The sequence below is a fragment of the Malaclemys terrapin genome, chromosome 21, assembly GCF_027887155.1.
Source record: "Malaclemys terrapin pileata isolate rMalTer1 chromosome 21, rMalTer1.hap1, whole genome shotgun sequence".
NCBI classification, from domain to species: Eukaryota; Metazoa; Chordata; order Testudines; family Emydidae; genus Malaclemys; species Malaclemys terrapin.
Window position 1 is genome coordinate 536,433 of NC_071525.1, and position 18,043 is coordinate 554,475.

At 65.6% G+C, this 18,043-nt stretch overlaps 1 protein-coding gene across 1 annotated transcript; it reads left to right on the forward strand.

Annotated features, from left to right (window-relative positions):
* Positions 1 to 1,683: 1,683 nt before the first annotated feature.
* LOC128827490 (mucin-2-like) lies at positions 1,684 to 16,004 on the forward strand. Its single transcript, XM_054011397.1, has 13 exons — positions 1,684 to 1,882; positions 3,992 to 4,905; positions 5,497 to 5,570; positions 5,855 to 5,997; positions 6,461 to 7,017; positions 7,544 to 7,617; positions 7,902 to 8,044; positions 8,508 to 9,496; positions 9,922 to 9,995; positions 10,439 to 10,581; positions 11,258 to 11,382; positions 11,511 to 11,657; positions 15,156 to 16,004. Exons 1-13 carry the CDS (start codon positions 1,816 to 1,818, stop codon positions 15,216 to 15,218), a joined length of 3,513 nt encoding a protein of 1,170 aa, XP_053867372.1. The 5' UTR covers positions 1,684 to 1,815; the 3' UTR covers positions 15,219 to 16,004.
* The last annotated feature ends 2,039 nt before the right edge of the window (positions 16,005 to 18,043 follow it).

Here is an 18,043-nt window from a genome sequence, read left to right on the forward strand (position 1 = left end):
CCCCGCATGTCTTTGCCCAGAGCCGCTCCTGTCTCCGGAACAGGCCCAGCCTTGCCCTGCTCCTGCTGGACTCTCCCCACGTTGTGAGTGCAGCACTCGGCCCCAGCCCACCCCAGTCCAGCAGAGACCTTGTACCACAGCGCTGGGCTCGTCAGGCGCCTGCTGGGGGGCCTGGCCAGACCCCGTGCTCCTGGGGTGTCCCTGGGCCTGCCCCCTCCTGATTCCCAGGTCGTCTCGCCTCTTGGCTCCCATGCCCAGTGCAGCCAGGTGGGCGCCGTGGGGTGGCAGTGGGACATGGGGGGGGCAGGATGCGCCTGCCACACTCCCAGCTCCGGCAGCTGGCCCCAGGCCTGGGGCACCTGTATGGAGACAGCCCCCTCCCCCATCATCTCCCCCAGCCCAGCCCCGCCCTGGCATGGCGTCAGCGGCCCTGGCCTGCTCATGACATGCCTGGTGAAATTGCTTTTTCCTTTTTCCTTGTTTCTGTTGGGCAATTCCTGCTCTCGCTCCTTCCCTGTTAGCAAACATGAGCTCCATGTCACCAACTCCCCTGATGACACCCGGGCGGCTGGGAGTTTGTGTGGCCGTGGATGGTGCCGTGGTCTGGCAGGGGTGCTGGGCAGAGGACCATGTTCCCCAGTTCCTGGTGCTGCAGACCGGGCCCCCTGCCCAGGCACTGGGAACTCCGGCGACACACAAGGTCCAGCCCCCCAGTGACTCAGTGCCTGAGGGGCAAGGAATCGGGGGCTCAGCACAGAACTCTCTGCTGCCACTGGGCTCCCCTTCCCCAGGGTGCCCTCGGCGTGGGCCTGGGTCACTAAGTCAGCTGCCAGGGGCATGAGGGCAGCTCATGGGCAGAAGTAGGGAGGGGGCAGATGCCCTAGTGCCAGCAGAGGGAGAGACACAGTCACTCCAGCCCCAGAACCATGGCAGGTGGGAGCCCGAGGCGGGGTGGGGGGGGGGCTGGTGCCCAGCAGAGTGAGGGCTGCTGGCAGCTGGCAGGGTGGGCTCCCACCACCATGGCCTGGGCATGCCCTTGGGATTACACCATGTGCGTTCCACAGGGGTGAATCTGGGGCAGGTGAGGGGAGCCCAGGGCCAGACAATAGCTGGCGCTTGGAATGATTAACCCCACACCGGGCGTGAGCTGGGGAAGGGACCAGGCGGCCGGCTGAGCAGCACCAAGGCCCCCAAGGCATCTGGGTGGCTGAGCCAAGGGGCTGCAGGGACCCTCTAATCCTCCCCCCGACATCTCTGGCCCGGCTCTGGAGCTGTGGTGCAAGGCCAGGGCTGAGCCCAGGTGGGACGGGGGAATTAGACCCCCTCCATTCCTCCAGCCTCGGGCTTCTGCCCCATTATCCACCCAGTGGGGCCTCTCCCCAGCCCCAGTTTGGGGCCTCCCCTGGCCCTCACCGAGCCCCTGTGCTGGGGACAATCCAGGGGTTTGTTCTGACCTTTCCACGCCCATCTCCAACCTAGGGAGGGCGGGTGAGGCAGGGCTGGGGGCGAGCTTTTTGGGGGCAGGGTCCCAGGGCTGGGGGGTGCCCTGGGGGGGGGCAGGGCCCTAGGACCAGCACAGACCTGGGCAACACTGAGCGAGCTCCTGGGAGTGTCCCCAGCCCGCTGAGTGAGGCCCCACCTGCTCGCAGGTGCTGCTATAAAGCTTCAGCCACAGAGCCGCTGCCAGTTCCTGATTCCTGGATTGTGGAGAGCCCTGCGGGCTAACGGGAGGCACAGCCCCATCGAGTGAGGCAGAGAGAGACAGAGCCCGGTGCTGGGACACCCGGGGCCGAGCCCCCCACCCCACCACCTGCCATGAAGCCCCGAAGTCTGGGCACAGCTGCCCTACGGCTGGGTCTAGGGCTGCTGCTGCTGGCCACAGGTGAATGGCACTTGGAGCCGGATCGGCCCCACCCCGGGGCTCTGGGCTGCACAGGGGGTTGGGGGGAGTCGTGGAGTGGGGACAGTGGAGGCCCCGGGGCAGGTTTCTGTCCGTTCCTAGAAGGATCCGAGGGGTGGGGCCGTGGCTCAGCAGGTCGGGCAGCCCCAGGGCCGAGATCTGTTCCGCTGCCTTTAGCCACTGATCTACCGCTGGGGGGGGGGGGGATGGGCGAGTGGGGCCTGATTGTCCCAGGCGCTGCAGTGACCTAGAAAACAATGGGCAGCGCCTGGCGTTCCCGGGGTCCCCTCTGCCCAGCCCCCCCCAGGGCCCAGTGTTCCTGGGGTCCCCTCTGCCCAGCCCCCCCAGGGCCCAGTGTTCCCGGGGTCCCCTCTGCCCACCCCCCCAGGGCCCAGTGTTCCCGGGGTCCCCTCTGCCCACCCCCCCAGGGCCCAGTGTTCTTGGGGTCCCCTCTGCCCAGCCCCCCCCCCAGGGCCCAGTGTTCTTGGGGTCCCCTCTTCCCTGGGGTGGGTGCTTTGGGGAGCCCCTTCTCCTCCTCCAGGGACCCTTGCTGACGATGCCCAGGAGCAGCGGGTTGGGACCCAGGAGGCTGTTGGCCGACAGCCATTGGTGCCTCTGCCCAGGGGCTGACCCTGGTGTGTCTGCCCTGGGTCGGTCTGGCTGAGCCCAGCGCTAACGGCCCGGGGCCAGTCAGGGGAGCCCAGCAGGGAACGTCCTGTCCAGGACCCTGGGGGCAGCATGTAGATCCCTGACTGTGAGTGCAGGGAGCCCACGCCCTGCGTGACCTGCCAGGAGACCAGGACACGGCGCCCCAAGAGAAGGGGGGATGTTAGCCCCAGGCTGGTGCTGGCTGCAGGACAGGCCCCGGCTGCGGGCTCAGGCCGAGGACTGCGGGGCCCATGGGCCTCCTGTGGACGGGGCAGCGCTGCCCACTGGCCGGCCAGGCTCTCTGCATCGGGGTGGGCTGCTGGGTTAGTGGCAGGAATTGCTCCGCAGGACGCCCCAGCCAGGCGCTGTGAGGCCCAGGAGGGACGGGGTCAGAGCCTCAGCGCTCCAGGGCTGAAGCCCCGGCCGTTCTTACTGCCTGGGGGTGTCGGCAGGGGAGGAGAGGCCAGGAGGGGCAGGGAGGGCTCTTTCCATGGGGTCAGCGCCGTTCCTTCAGGCACCTTCCACAGCCCGGAGGGAGGCAGAGGCCGCGGGAGCCCCTGGTGGGCAGGACGCTCTGGCCAGGCTGGCGCTGCCAGGCCCCTGCTCTGGACCCCCAGCTATCGATGCCAACAAAAGGTGCTTGGGGAATGAGCCAAGTAAAACTCCTCACCAATGGGCCAGAACACAGAGAACAGCCCAGCCAGCCCCACGGCTCGCTCCACACGGGGCACACGAGGGTGGGGGTGTGGGGAGCGCTCCGGGGAACCTAGGGGGGGAGGCAGATCCCCGGACCCTGCAGGCCTTGTCTCTGCTGGGGATGTGAGGCAGCTCCAGACGGGACCAGGGGCTCCCGACACCCAGCTCCACACACCGAGTCTGACCCCAGACGCGAGGCTCGGGGAAGGTGCCTGATCCGCAGCGGGGCTGAGCTGTGCTGGAGCCCCCAGGACACTCGGCTGGGCCCATGTCAGACCCCACATTGGGGTGTTTGAGCCCCAGCTGCGCAGCCCCTCTCTGAGTTTGAGCGGGGGGGCTCGGTGCATCAGGCTGCGGCCCCAGGCGCTCTGGTCGCTCCCATCCAACTGGGGATCATCAGCACGGCCCCGGGACCTGCCCCCCAGGGGCCACCCCCGGCTCCTGCAGGATCCCCAGAGGACAGTGACGTTTCCCTTCCTTGGAGCAGCTTTGTCCCCTCGGGGTCACCATCTGTCCCCCTTGTCCCTGTGACCGTCCAGGTCTTGGCTGAGCCCTGGGAATTTTCGGCCTCACTAGGACCTTGTGGCAGTGAGTTCCCCAGGCTAGTCACGTGCTGTGTAAAATAACTGCCCCTGACTCATGGGTGCCTGACGCCTCAGCTGCCACATCCAGGGGTTTCTACTGCTCCCCTGTGCCCCATATTTTGTTCTGTTTTCTTCTGAACTGAATTGACCAATTCTCTCCTAGGCGCAACACAGGGCACCACCACCCCCATTGGCGGCACCGACACGACCACCCTGCCCCTCAGCAACACGACCACCCCGTCCCCCACCAACATGACTACCGCGTCCACCACCAACACGACCACAGCACCCCGCGGCAACACAACCACCCCTCTCCCCACCAACACAACCACCCTGCCCCCCACCAACACAACCACCCTGTCCCCTGGCAACACGACCACCCCTCCCCCCAGCAACACGATCACCCCTCCCTCCACCAACACAACCACCAAGCCCCCCGGCAACACGACCACCCCTCCCCCCAGCAATGCGACCACCCTTCCCCCAGGCAACGCGACCACCCTTCCCCCCGGCAATGTGACCACCCCGCCCCACAGCAACACAACCACCCCTCCCCCGGGCAACACGACCATTCCGTCCTCCAGCAACACGACCTCCCCTCCCTCCACCAACATGACCACAGCGCCCCCCGGCAACGCGACCACCCCGCCCCCCGGCAACGCGACCACCCCGCCCCCCGGCAACGTGACCACCCTGCCCCCTAGCAACGCAACCACCCTGCCCCCCAGCAACACGACCACCCCTCCCCCTGGCAACACGACCACAGTGCCCCCCGGCAACATGACCACCCCTCCCCCTGGCAACACGACCACAGTGCCCCCCGGCAACACAACCAACCTGCCCCCCAGCAACGTGACCACCCCGTCCCCCGGCAACACAACCAACCTGCCCCCCAGCAACATGACCATCCCGCCTTCTAGCAGCACGACCACCCCGCTCCCCAGCACCTCCATTACGACCCCGGCCCCGATCCGTTTCTCTCTCTCGTTCCGCATTGTGAACTGGAACTTCAATGACTCCCTGCTCGACCCCAGCACCAGTTACTACAAGGATTTATATTCCAAAATCCAGAGCCTGGTGAGCACAGCAGCCCCTCCCTCCCCTCCCGGCCCCCTGCCCCTGCCTGCCAGCTGGGGGCGGCTGCCAGCCCCAGGCTGGGGGGCTCCGCGGGGAGCTCCATCGAGCTGCCGTGTGATGAGCCTTCGGGACTCGGGTGGCTGCTGCAGTTCGGGCTCCACAGGCAGAGACCCCACGGAGCGGGGAGGGGAGACGCCCCCACCCCACCCCCAGGCCCAGCCCTGGGCACCAGGCCCCTCAGCCCCACAGCCTCCTGTCCTGGAGCAGTGAAGGGAGAGTCCCTCAATCCTGTCTGGGGAGCCCCCCTGACCCCCCCGGGACCCTGCCCTCGGCTCTGGGCTCCTCTGCCCCTCTCCAGCCAGCTCTGGGACACCCCCCCCCCCGACCTTGCCCTCGGCCCTGGGTCCCTCTGCCCCTCTTCAGCCACCTCTGGGGAGGCACCTTGTGCCCCTGCACCACAGGGAAGAGCAGAGAGAAGAGCAAGGAAAGTTGGCAGGGGCCGGGGCAGATCTGCCAAGCTGGGTGCTCCCTGCCCCCCTTAGCCAGCTGGGGTGCTGGCAGTGACCCTGTTCCTCTCTCTGTCTGTGACAGTACAACAAGACCTACGGCTGCCCAATGTGCCCGAATGGGGAGAACTACCTGGGATTCACTGATCTGCGTTTCAGGTACAGTGTGTGCCATGGGGCTGCCCCAGCTGTGGGCAGGGAAGGGTGCCTCCGGGCTGAGGGGTGAGGAGAGAGAAGCTAAATCTGTGTGACCCTGGGGGTGCCATGTCTGACAGCCCAGAGCTTTGGTTGCCTGAGGCTGTGCTGGGCGGAGCTGCGAGGGGCAGATGGATGGTGTGGGGACGCCAGTGCAGTGACAGGTGGGAACGGGGGAGCCGGGGCAGAGGTGCGGGAAGGGCCGGGGCCAGACCCAGTTAACTCTCCCTCTCCGGCACGCTCTGCAGCCAGGGGTCGGTGGTGACTGAGTCCGTCCTGCGGTACCGAGTGAGCAACACCAGCATCAACGCCACCGGCATTGAGCAGCAGCTGACACAAAGGCTGGACGGCCAGAACAGCACAGACGGGCTCGAGCTGGACAGTATCCGCGGTGAGCAGGCTCCGCCCGGGCCCCACAGTGTGGCCGCAGCCACGTGTCCCGGGGTCCCTGTGCTGGGGGCTCAGCCCATGGCTGACGGGGGCTGGTGTCCATGGCCCTTGTGCAGAGCTCTGTGGAGACGGGGCTGCCCTCGGGGGCTCCCCCAGCTCCCAGCAGAGGCCCCTGGCTGGGTTGCTTTGGGGTGTGTGGAGGGTGCCTGCCCTGCTGGCCCAGCCCAGCCTGTATCTGTCCCGGGGGCAGGGGGGAAGGAGGGCTGAGCCCTGGGAACTTTCGCCCTCGCTAGGACCTTGTGGCAGTGAGTTCCCCAGGCTAGTCACGTGCTGTGTATAACAACTACCCCTGACTCGTGGGCGCCTGATGCCTCAGTTGCCCCATCCAGAGGATTCTACTGCTCGCCTGCGCCCCATATATTGTTCTGTTTTCTCCTGAACTGAATGGACCAATTCTCTCCTAGGTGCAGCACTGGGCCCCAACAACACCACCCCGCCCCCTGGCAACAACACCACCCCGCCCCCCAGCAACACGATCCCCCCACCCCCCAGCAACGCGACCATAGCGCCCCCCGGCAACACAACCAACCTGCCCCCCGGCAACGCGACCACCCCGCCCCCCGGCAACGTGACCACCCTGCCCCCTGGCAACGCAACCACCCTGCCCCCCAGCAACACGACCACCCCTCCCCCTGGCAACACGACCACAGTGCCCCCCGGCAACATGACCACCCCTCCCCCTGGCAACACGACCACAGTGCCCCCCGGCAACACAACCAACCTGCCCCCCAGCAACGTGACCACCCCGTCCCCCGGCAACACAACCAACCTGCCCCCCAGCAACATGACCATCCCGCCTTCTAGCAGCACGACCACCCCGCTCCCCAGCACCTCCATTACGACCCCGGCCCCGATCCGTTTCTCTCTCTCGTTCCGCATTGTGAACTGGAACTTCAATGACTCCCTGCTCGACCCCAGCACCAGTTACTATAAGGATTTATATTCCAAAATCCAGAGCCTGGTGAGCACAGCAGCCCCTCCCTCCCCTCCCGGCCCCCTGCCCCTGCCTGCCAGCTGGGGGCGGCTGCCAGCCCCAGGCTGGGGGGCTCCGTGGGGAGCTCCATCGAGCTGTCGTGTGATGAGCCTTCGGGACTCTGGTGGCTGCTGCAGTTCGGGCTCCACAGGCAGAGACCCCACGGAGCGGGGAGGAGAGACGCCCCCACCCCACCCCCAGGCCCAGCCCTGGGCACCAGGCCCCTCAGCCCCACAGCCTCCTGTCCTGGAGCAGTGAAGGGAGAATCCCTCAATCCTGTCTGGGGAGCCCCCCTGCCAGCCCCGGGACCCTGCCCTCGGCTCTGGGTCCCTCTGCCCCTCTTCAGCCACCTCTGGGGAGGCACCTTGTGCCCCTGCACCACAGGGAAGAGCAGAGAGAAGAGCAAGGAAAGTTGGCAGGGGCCGGGGCAGATCTGCCAAGCTGGGTGCTCCCTGCCCCCCTTAGCCAGCTGGGGTGCTGGCAGTGACCCTGTTCCTCTCTCTGTCTGTGACAGTACAACAAGACCTACGGCTGCCCAATGTGCCCGAATGGGGAGAACTACCTGGGATTCACTGATCTGCGTTTCAGGTACAGTGTGTGCCATGGGGCTGCCCCAGCTGTGGGCAGGGAAGGGTGCCTCCGGGCTGAGGGGTGAGGAGAGAGAAGCTAAATCTGTGTGACCCTGGGGGTGCCATGTCTGACAGCCCAGAGCTTTGGTTGCCTGAGGCTGTGCTGGGCGGAGCTGCGAGGGGCAGATGGATGGTGTGGGGACGCCAGTGCAGTGACAGGTGGGAATGGGGGAGCCGGGGCAGAGGTGCGGGAAGGGCCGGGGCCAGACCCAGTTAACTCTCCCTCTCCGGCACGCTCTGCAGCCAGGGGTCGGTGGTGACTGAGTCCGTCCTGCGGTACCGAGTGAGCAACACCAGCATCAACGCCACCGGCATTGAGCAGCAGCTGACACAAAGGCTGGACGGCCAGAACAGCACAGACGGGCTCGAGCTGGACAGTATCCGCGGTGAGCAGGCTCCGCCCGGGCCCCACAGTGTGGCCGCAGCCACGTGTCCCGGGGTCCCTGTGCTGGGGGCTCAGCCCATGGCTGACGGGGGCTGGTGTCCATGGCCCTTGTGCAGAGCTCTGTGGAGACGGGGCTGCCCTCGGGGGCTCCCCCAGCTCCCAGCAGAGGCCCCTGGCTGGGTTGCTTTGGGGTGTGTGGAGGGTGCCTGCCCTGCTGGCCCAGCCCAGCCTGTATCTGTCCCGGGGGCGGGGGGGAAGGAGGGCTGAGCCCTGGGAACTTTCGCCCTCGCTAGGACCTTGTGGCAGTGAGTTCCCCAGGCTAGTCACGTGCTGTGTATAACAACTACCCCTGACTCGTGGGCGCCTGATGCCTCAGTTGCCCCATCCAGAGGATTCTACTGCTCGCCTGCGCCCCATATTTTGTTCTGTTTTCTCCTGAACTGAATGGACCAATTCTCTCCTAGGTGCAGCACTGGGCCCCAACAACACCACCCCGCCCCCTGGCAACAACACCACCCCGCCCCCCAGCAACACGATCCCCCCACCCCCCAGCAACGCGACCATAGCGCCCCCCGGCAACACGACCACGCCGGCCCCCGGCAACGCAACCACCCCACCCCCCAGCAACGCGACCACAGCGCCCCCTGGTAACACGACCACGCCGGCCCCTGGCAACGCAACCACCCCACCACCCGGAAACGCAACCACCCCGCCCCCCAGCAACACGACCACCCCGCCACCAACCAACACGACCACAGTGCCCCCCGGCAACAATACCACTCCGCTCCCCGGCAACACGATCCCCCCACCCCCTAGCAACGCGACCATAGCGCCCCCCGGCAACACAACCACGCCGGCCCCCGGCAACGCAACCACCCCACCCCCCAGCAACGCGACCACAGCGCCCCCTGGTAACACGACCACGCCGGCCCCTGGCAACGCGACCACCCCACCACACGGAAACGCAACCACCCCGCCCCCCAGCAACACGACCACCCCGCCACCAACCAACACGACCACCCTGCCCCCCGGCAACAACACCACCCCGCCTTCCACCAACACGACCATCCCACCTCCCAGCAATGCAACCACCCCGCCCTCCAGCAACACAACCACCCCGCCCCCCGGCAATACGGCCACCCCACCCCCCGGCAACACGACCACCCCGCCACCAACCAACACAGCCACCCCACCCCCCGGCAACACGACCATCCCAGCCCCCGGCAACACGACCACAGCATTCCCCCGCAACACGACCACCCCGCCCCCAACCAACACAACCACCCCGGCCCCCAGCAACAGGACCACCGCGCCCCTCAGCACCTCCATTACGACCCCGGCCCCGATCCATTTCTTTCTCTCGTTCCGCATTGTGAACTGGAACTTCAACGACTCCCTGCTCGACCCCAGCACCAGTTACTACAAGGATTTATATTCCAAAATCCAGAGCCTGGTGAGCACAGCAGCCCCTCCCTCCCCTCCCGGCCCCCTGCCCCTGCCTGCCAGCTGGGGGCGGCTGCCAGCCCCAGGCTGGGGGGCTCCGCGGGGAGCTCATTCGAGCTGCCGAGTGATGAGCCTTCGGGACTCTGGTGGCTGCTGCAGTTCGGGCTCCACAGGCAGAGACCCCACGGAGCGGGGAGGGGAGACGTCCCCACCCCACCCCCAGGCCCAGCCCTGGGCACCAGGCCCCTCAGCCCCACAGCCTCCTGTCCTGGAGCAGTGAAGGGAGAGTCCCTCAATCCTGTCTGGGGAGCCCCCCCCCGCTCCCCCAGACAGTTGGCAGGGGCCGGGGCAGATCTGCCAAGCTGGGTGCTCCCTGCCCCCCTGAGCCGGCTGGGGTGCTGGCAGTGACCCTGTTCCCCTCTCTGTCTGTGACAGTACGTCAATATCTACGGCTGCCCAATGTGCCCGAATGGGCAGAACTACCTGGGATTCACTGATCTGCGTTTCAGGTACAGTGTGTGCCATGGGGCTGCCCCAGCTGTGGGCAGGGGAGGGGGCAGCCTGCTGCCTCCGGGCTAGGGGGGTGGGGAGAGAAAGGTGAGGAGAGAGAAGCTAAATCTGTGTGACCCTGGGGGTGCCATGTCTGACAGCCCAGAGCTTTGGCTGCCTGAGGCCGTGCTGGGCAGGTGTGTGCTGCCCTGCGGGGGGAGGGGGCTGGGGCAGGTGGGGGCATAAGGGGGGTGGTTCAAGGGGGTTGTGGGTGGGGCAGCTGGTGCAGGGCCCAGTGGGTAGTGTGGGGAAATTGGTGCAGGGTCAGGTGGCAGGAGCTGGGGGGCAGATGGATGGTGTGGGGAGGCCAGTGCAGGGGCAAGTGGGAATTGGGGAGTCAGGGCATGTGGGACTGTGGCGCGGGAAGAGCCAGTTAACTCCCCCTCTCCGGCACGCTCTGCAGCCAGGGGTCGGTGGTGACTGAGTCTGTCCTGCGGTACCGAGTGAGCGACACCAGCATCAGCGCCACCGGCCTTGAGCAGCAGCTGACACAAAGGCTGGACGGCCAGAACAGCTTTGATGGGCTCCAGCTGGACAGTATCCGCGGTGAGCAGGCTCCAGTCGGGCCCCACAGTGTGGCCGCAGCCACGTGTCCCGGGGTCCCTGTGCTGGGGGCTCAGCCCATGGCTGAGGGGGGCTGGTGTCCATGGCCCTTGTGCAGAGCTCTGTGGAGACGGGATGGGGGCTGCCCTCGGGGGCTCCTCCAGCTCCCAGCAGAGGCCCCTGGCTGGGTTGCTTTGGGGCGTGTGCCCCCCCCCGCTCCTCCGGCCACGCCCTCTCCGCTCCTCTGACCACGCCCGCCGCCCCCCTTCGCTCCTCCGGCCGCGGCTGCCGGTCATGCTGCGGGCCGCATGCTGCGCCCCCCCTGCTCCTCTGGATGCGCCCCCCCTCCGGCCGTGCCCACCGCCACCCCATGGCTGCTGGCCGCGCTGCGGGCCGCCAGCCTGCGCCCCCCCTCGCTGCTCCAGCAGCTTTTGGAAAGGCGCCGCTTTGGGAAATTGTGCTGAGGGGAAGCGGCTACTTCCCCTGCACCCTGCTAGCTACGCTACTGGCTGGGCCCCTGGCCATCACACTCAGCCTCTTCCCAGCACCCCAGGGCCAGCCCCCTTCCGACAGCCCCTGACTGTCCCTGGCCCTTCTGCCTGGCCAGCTGCGTCCCCTGGCCTGGGCCCCTGTCCTAGGATCCCTCCCCAGCCCCTGACTGCTCCTTCTTGTATTTCAGCCAACTCTGGCAGCTCTCCCCCGGCCACCTCGGCGCCAGCACCCCTGGTGCCTGGCTGGGGCATCGCCCTGCTGGTCCTGGTCTGCATCCTGCTGGTGCTGAGCATCGTCATCTTCATCCTGCTGGTGAGTGCCCCCCGCTGCCCCTCCCTCCAGCCTCAGGCCCCCCTCCAGCCTCTCTCCTTCTCCCTGCCTGACCCCACCATCCCCTCTGCGCCCCGCCCCCATTCACCAGCCTCCTCTCGCCCGTTCAGATCGTCTGCTCGTACCGCAGGAGGAACCGCGGGAAGCTGGATCTGTTCAGCTCACAGGCCTCGTACCAGCCCATGAACGAGTACCCCACCTACCACACCCATGGGCGCTTCAGCGGCCCCGGCAAGAAGCAGAATCCCTACAATGACGTAAGCAGCGGGGCCTGATCCTGCCCTGGGTGCCCCCTCGCCCAGCGTGTGCCCCAATGTCTGTCCCCGTACACGGCCTGGGTACACACCTGGGCCCCGGTGCCCGGTACCTGGCAGCCCTGCCAGGCACACGCTGGGGTGCCAGTGGCGGGCACTGAGGGCGGATGCCCCCCATTGCTCACTGAGGGCGGGGGTTGGGAGGCGGAGGGGGTTGGTCAGCTCATCGTAGAAAATTTCACCAGAGGGAAGAACACAAACCCGGGGTGGGGGGGTTAGTGTGTGATGGTGTCACGGTGTTTCCCACGGTCCTAATTGTGTCCCACCCAATGCACACCCCCCCGGGAGAGAGCCGGGGGGGTCAAGGGCAGAGGGGGACCCAGAGACAGAAATGTGAGCACGGGGCCCTGCTGCACTAGTCAACTCGTCGGGGGGGATGCGATATGGGGGGAGCTCCTAGGGTAGATGGGTGGGATTATGGGATTATAGGGCCTGGACTTGGTTTGGTTATGGGGTGTGGTTCTTGGGGGCGATGCAATGGGGGTGGGCCTGGGGGATTATAGCGCGAGGTCCTGGGGGGTAGTCCTGGGGTGGGGGGGTGCATGTCCCTGGGGGGCAGGGGACTGGCCTGGCCAGATCCAGGGGAAATGTTGCTCTCCCCAGTCAGGTAGCTGCAGCCCAGGCCCCGTGTGGCGGCCTCTGACCTTAACCCTGGCCCCCCTCGCTGAGTTAATCACGAATGGGGCAGCTCCTGGCTGACATCAAACCAGCAGCTAAACAAACAGCTAATGGGGCAGGCCGATGGCTCTGCCCACCCCACCCCCACGGCTCTGCCCGGGTCTCTGGGGGCCGCTAGGCCTGTACCTGCCATAGCCTGTCCTGCCCTCGGCAGCACCAGCATCCCGTGTCCCTTCCTGCCCTGGGACCGGCCCCCGGCCCTGCTGGCTTCTCCGTCCCCGGCAGGTTCTGTGGCCAGACAGAATGCTTGCTGAACGCTCGGCCCTAGTTCAGCAGGAATTCACTCCGGGCCGGTCTCTGGCCTGGGCGAGACGGGAGGTCAGACTAGACGGTCACCTTGGCCCTGCTGGCCTGGGACACTCGCACCTGGAATCTGTGACTCCTGCTGCTGTCCGTGGGGGACGAGCCCCCTGCCTTGCTCCAGAGGGGTGGGGGGCTGGGAGGGCTGGAGTGGGACTGGGGTCAGAGAGTGGTACTGTGGGTGGGGGGGGTTGGAGGGGTGGTCAGAGGGTGGCTTCGGGATGGCATTGGGAGTGGGGCAGGGTGAGGGTGGGGCGATGGAGTGGGGGTAGGGTTGCAGGGTGGAGTTGGGGTAGCGGGATGGGGTGGGGTCACAGAGTTAGGTTGTGGGGCAGGGGAGGGGGTGGGGTCGCAGGACGAGGTTGTGGGGCAGGGATGGGGGTGGGGTTGCAGGACGAGGGTGTGGGGCAGGGATTGGGGTGGGGTCGCAGAGCGAGGTTGTGGGGCAGGGGAGGGGGTGGGGTCGCAGAGCGAGGTTGTGGGGCAGGGATGGGGTGGTGGTGGGGTTGCAGAGTGAGGTTGTGGGGCAGGGAGGGAGGGGGGTGGAGGTGGGGCTGATGCCTGGCTCGGGGAGAAGTCGCTCTACAAATGGCACCGTGGCAGCGCTGGTTGTGCCCCTTGCCCGGGGCGGCCTGGCTGGGCTCTGCCCCGGCACCATGCCCATGGATCCCAGGCGGCCCCGCTCCTGCCCCAGGACGGGGGTTAGTGTAACTCTCATGCCCGGCTCAGGGCTCCGGCGGGGGGCAGCCTGCCCTGACGGAGCCTGGCTGGAGCCAGGCCCTGCGCGCCCAGGGACGCTGGGCTCCCTCAGCCGAGCCCGTCCCTGCTGGCCAGTGGGAGGCAGCCAAGGCCTGGGCTGTGCCCTGTGCAGAGCCCGGGGTGGCAGGTCCCTCGGGGAGGGCGGCTGGGCTGGAGCAGGCGGAGTCTGTACATGGAGCTCTGGTTTTCCCTCCCCTGACCCGTGGGGACCCGGCCGCCCTCGGTGGGTGGCTGGTGCCTCCTCGGCTCCACATCTCTCCTTGTGACTGAACGGCCGCCCTGCACCCTCAGCCCCGGCCCGGCACCGCCTGAGGGACTGGGGGGCCGGGGGAGCCTGTCAGGGCAGTGGGTCACTCTGCTGTTAAATGGCCTTAGCCAGGCCAGCCCCTCAACCCCAGGGTACCCGGCCAGCCCCACAGCCCCAGGGTACCAGGCCAGCCCCAGGGTACCAGGCCAATTGGGCAGCTGTGAACATGGAGAGGGCTGGTCTGCTGGCCTGTGGGGCCAGCTCAGAGGTGCCGCATGTGAGGAAGTTGGGGGATCAAGGGGGCTCTGCTGCTAACTCCCTGCATCAAGCACAAATTGTTTCCCAAGTAAACCTTGGGCGGGCGGGAGGGGAGGGGGCTGAGGGATCAGGGAACTCCTCAGCGATAACGGGGCGGAGTCACCAGTGGGCTCAGGGATGAGGGGTGTAGGCAGGTGCAGGGGTAGAGGACTTGGGGGGACATTATCCGCGTGAGGGGCCTAGTGATGCCAGCACCACAAGCCCTGCAGTGGGTGGGTGCGTCCGCCGTGGGCCCCGCCAGCCGAGCAGCCTGTGCTGGGCCGGGCTCTGCCTTTGGCATGGCAGAGAAGCGTGGCTGTCGGGGGGCGGGCCCCGGTGAGGTTCCTGTGGGGCTGGGCCCCGAAACCGCCCCAGTGGGTGTTTGTGTTACTCGCGTCCCTGTTCCTAGCTGGGCTGGATCCAGCCCCTCTGCTCTGTGCAGCCAGTGGCTCCGGCTGTTCAAACACCCGGGCTGAGTAAATATTTACCTCTGCAGGCTGGCTAATGGCAGGAGACAAAAGAGCCAAGTCATGGGAAGCCTGGGCGGGCGGGCGGGGGGAGCGTAGCCAGCTCATAGGCACCCAGGAGGGGCTGGTGTTGCTGGAGGGTGGGGACACTCCTGCCTGGGTGTGCCACCTCAGCCTGGACCCCTCGCCTGCGGAGCAGGGCAGGCCTGTGCACGTCCGGGGGGGGGAACGGGACGTGGGGGGCAGTGAGGGGAAGAGCTGGGTGCGTGACGAGTGCCGTATTTACAGTAGACACTGGGCTGTTTGTGGTGCTCTTGGCAGGAGGCCAGCGCTTGCTCCAGTGGCGCCAGGTGCTCTGAACATTAACCCCCTGAAGCAGCCACAGCCCTGCGGGGCTCTGGGGTGGGGTCACCTTCTGGCCCCATCATGTGCCCCCTGTGCTGCCGTGGGGCGGCGGAGCTGGAGCGGGTCCCTGATGTCTCTCCCTGCTGGCAGGGACGGGGTGGCCGGTATCGAACGTGACTGGGGTCTGTTCGCCAGGGCTAGGCCCAGTGAGCCCCTCCCCAGGCCCAGAGCCCCGGTTTCCATGCCCACAGGGGTACGTGGTGGTTGCCTGGCTGGGGGTCCTGGTTACCAGGTAACGGTGGATTGGCCCAGCCTGGCTCTAACCCCATCCCCTCTGCTTCCTCCCAGATCGCCGCCGGCAACGGCACCAACGCCTTCTACACCAACCCTGCCACGTCAGACAATCTCTAGGGGCGCCACCCTGAGGACTGGTGGGAGCAGAGCTCCCACCATCGCCATGTGCTTCCTACAGCTCGACTCCAGGGTGCTGGGCAGGGCCGACAAGGCAGCCCCAGGCAGGGGTTTGCTGCACGGGGGAGAGGGGGTATCAGCCCTGGGGACTCCCCCCCCCCCCGCAACTCCTGGCCCTGTGGGAGGGGGAGCTCCGATTGGGCCTGTGGGGCAAGCACTGATGGGGCAAATTCCTACCCCCGCTCCACAAGGGAGGGCAAAGGGGCTGCTCCATATATCCCCCCACCAACCAGGCTGGGCAGTGCAGGGAATACGACAGGGACTCCCCAGGGGAGCCCCCCCATACTGTCCCAAGCTGTGTATGGGGTGTGTCCCTGCTCCTCCCCCCACAACCTCCCCGCAGCCTGGGGAGCCCTCTCTGGCCCAGCTCCTGCCTGTTCCCAGGAGGTGGGGGAGCATCAGATAGTTCCGGAGCAGCTGAATTTGAATGCATGAAGGAACTGGAGGAACAATGCAAGGGAGGGACCCTCCTCTGTCTCCCCCCAATTCCAAGCCCCTCCTGCCCCCAATCACTTGCCAAATGTATCCTGCCATGGGGCCCCCACTATGCAGTGTTCAGGTTCCAGGGGTCACGTTTGCCTGCACCACTGGCCTGGGGCTCTGTTTTTATACCTGTGATCTGTAACCACTTGGCTCTGTGACGGCCGCCCCAGTGTGCAGGGGGGTCACAATGTCCTTGGGAAGGTCTGTATTTACAGTGCTGCACAATAAAGGGATCTGTGCTGAGTCAGGCTCTAGGCTGGTTTTCTCCTGCACCTCTCGGACCTCTGCTTCAAAACGGTTGGAGCAGTGGCTGCCCTGGCCCTGTGATGGGGCTGGGTGGGGCTGTGCCAGCCCTGAGCTCTCGTTCTGCAGGGCAGCTGGAGTTCTCAGGGGCTGAACGGCTCTTGCTGGGGATTGGGGCCTATGGCAGAGTCGCCCTTCAGTGCCATTTCTTACTGGCTCACAGCATGTGACGGGGAGAAACGGCCTGCCACTGCCCTCCTCCCTCCAGCTGTGTGCCGACGTGTGAATCCAGGCGCCCAGCCTGGGACAAGCTGAAACTCATAGGACGGGCTGGGCAAGGCACTGGGCAAACATTGAAATGCCAGAAAACACGGAAACAAAAGTGAATAATTATGTAAGGAAATGACTGTGGGCTAGGCAGCACCACCCCAGCCAGAGCCTCAGGTCCCTGGACCCTTGACTCCCTGGATCCTGACTCAGGAAAGCTGCAGCTACAGCCCCAAACCCAAACCCCTGTGCCCCAGGTGGGCCTGACCCCAGTCTGCTGGTATGGAGTGCACCCAGGAGGGGCTGGGACCCATGGCCATCACCACGCCCTGGGGGTCCATGAACTCCTTCTGGCCCCTCGATGGGGAGGAGGAAGCAGGAAATGCTGCTGTCTCCTGGCATATTTGGAAGCTAATTTCTCCCAGAAGCAGTCAGGCGGGATGCGTGGAGAAGCCTGTGACGGCGTGGGAATTATGCATAATATATTGGATGAATATTGTGTTTCTCAGTTTCCCCCATGTGGTGCATGGGTAACTAGTTGTGGAGGAAATACCCTGTTTCCCCGAAAATAAGACATCCTCCGAAAATAAGGCCTACTTACAGTTTTGCCTCTCGTTGTAATATAAGGCATCCCCCCGATAATAAGACCTCCCCGATAATAAGGCATCCACCGATAATAAGGCATTTTTCATTTCTGAAAAATAAGACATCCCCTGAAAATAAGACCTAGCGCATCTTTGGTCTGTGAATGCTGACAGGGGAGTGTGCTGGGATAGTCTGCATTGCAGGATGGGATCTGCCCGAGGGCGCATACCTGAGTGTGTAACATGAGAACCCAGGAAGGGGTTGAAGGTGAGGTGACTCCTTAGCCCGGGAAACTGAACAAAGGCTGTGGGAGGGGTCGCAAAAGGAGAGGGCTGGAAGCAGGCAGGGAGAGATGGCTGGGAGGGAGAGATGGCTCTGACCCCCCAAAGGGGGGTGGGCTGGCATGCCCTGGGACCCCAAGCTGGACCTAACTGAGGGGGGCCCTGTTGTCTGTGCCTGCAAGACCTGTCTTGGACTGTATTCCTGTCATCCAAATAAACCTTCTGCTTTACTGGCTGGCTGAGAGTCATGGTGAATCGCAGGAAGTCGGGGGTGCAGGGCCCTGAGTCCCCCAATACTCCGTGACAGTGCCGACGTGTGGATCCAGGCGCCCAGCCTGGGACAAGCTGAAACTCATAGGACGGGCTGGGCAAGGCACTGGGCAAACATTGAAATGCCAGAAAACACGGAAACAAAAGTGAATAGTTATGTAAGGAAATGACTGTGGGCTAGGCAGCACCACCCCAGCCAGAGCCTCAGGTCCCTGGACCCTTGACTCCCTGGATCCTGACTCAGGAAAGCTGCAGCTACAGCCCCAAACCCAAACCCCTGTGCCCCAGGTGGGCCTGACCCCAGTCTGCTGGTATGGAGTGCACCCAGGAGGGGCTGGGACCCATGGCCATCACCACGCCCTGGGGGTCCATGAACTCCTTCTGGCCCCTCGATGGGGAGGAGGAAGCAGGAAATGCTGCTGTCTCCTGGCATATTTGGAAGCTAATTTCTCCCAGAAGCAGTCAGGCGGGATGCGTGGAGAAGCCTGTGACGGCGTGGGAATTATGCATAATATATTGGATGAATATTGTGTTTCTCAGTTTCCCCCATGTGGTGCATGGGTAACTAGTTGTGGAGGAAATACCCTGTTTCCCCGAAAATAAGACATCCTCCGAAAATAAGGCCTACTTACAGTT

What these genes read in the sequence shown, in the direction of transcription:
- LOC128827490 (XM_054011397.1), top strand. Translation starts at nt 1,816, where the DNA reads ATGAAGCCCCGAAGTCTGGGCACAGCTGCCCTACGGCTGGGTCTAGGG. An exon ending in CGAGCTGGACAGTATCCGCG is followed by an intron (nt 8,045 to 8,507) that starts GTGAGCAGGCTC and finishes ATTCTCTCCTAG; the next exon opens with GTGCAGCACTGGGCCCCAAC. An exon ending in TCGTCATCTTCATCCTGCTG is followed by an intron (nt 11,383 to 11,510) that starts GTGAGTGCCCCC and finishes TCGCCCGTTCAG; the next exon opens with ATCGTCTGCTCGTACCGCAG.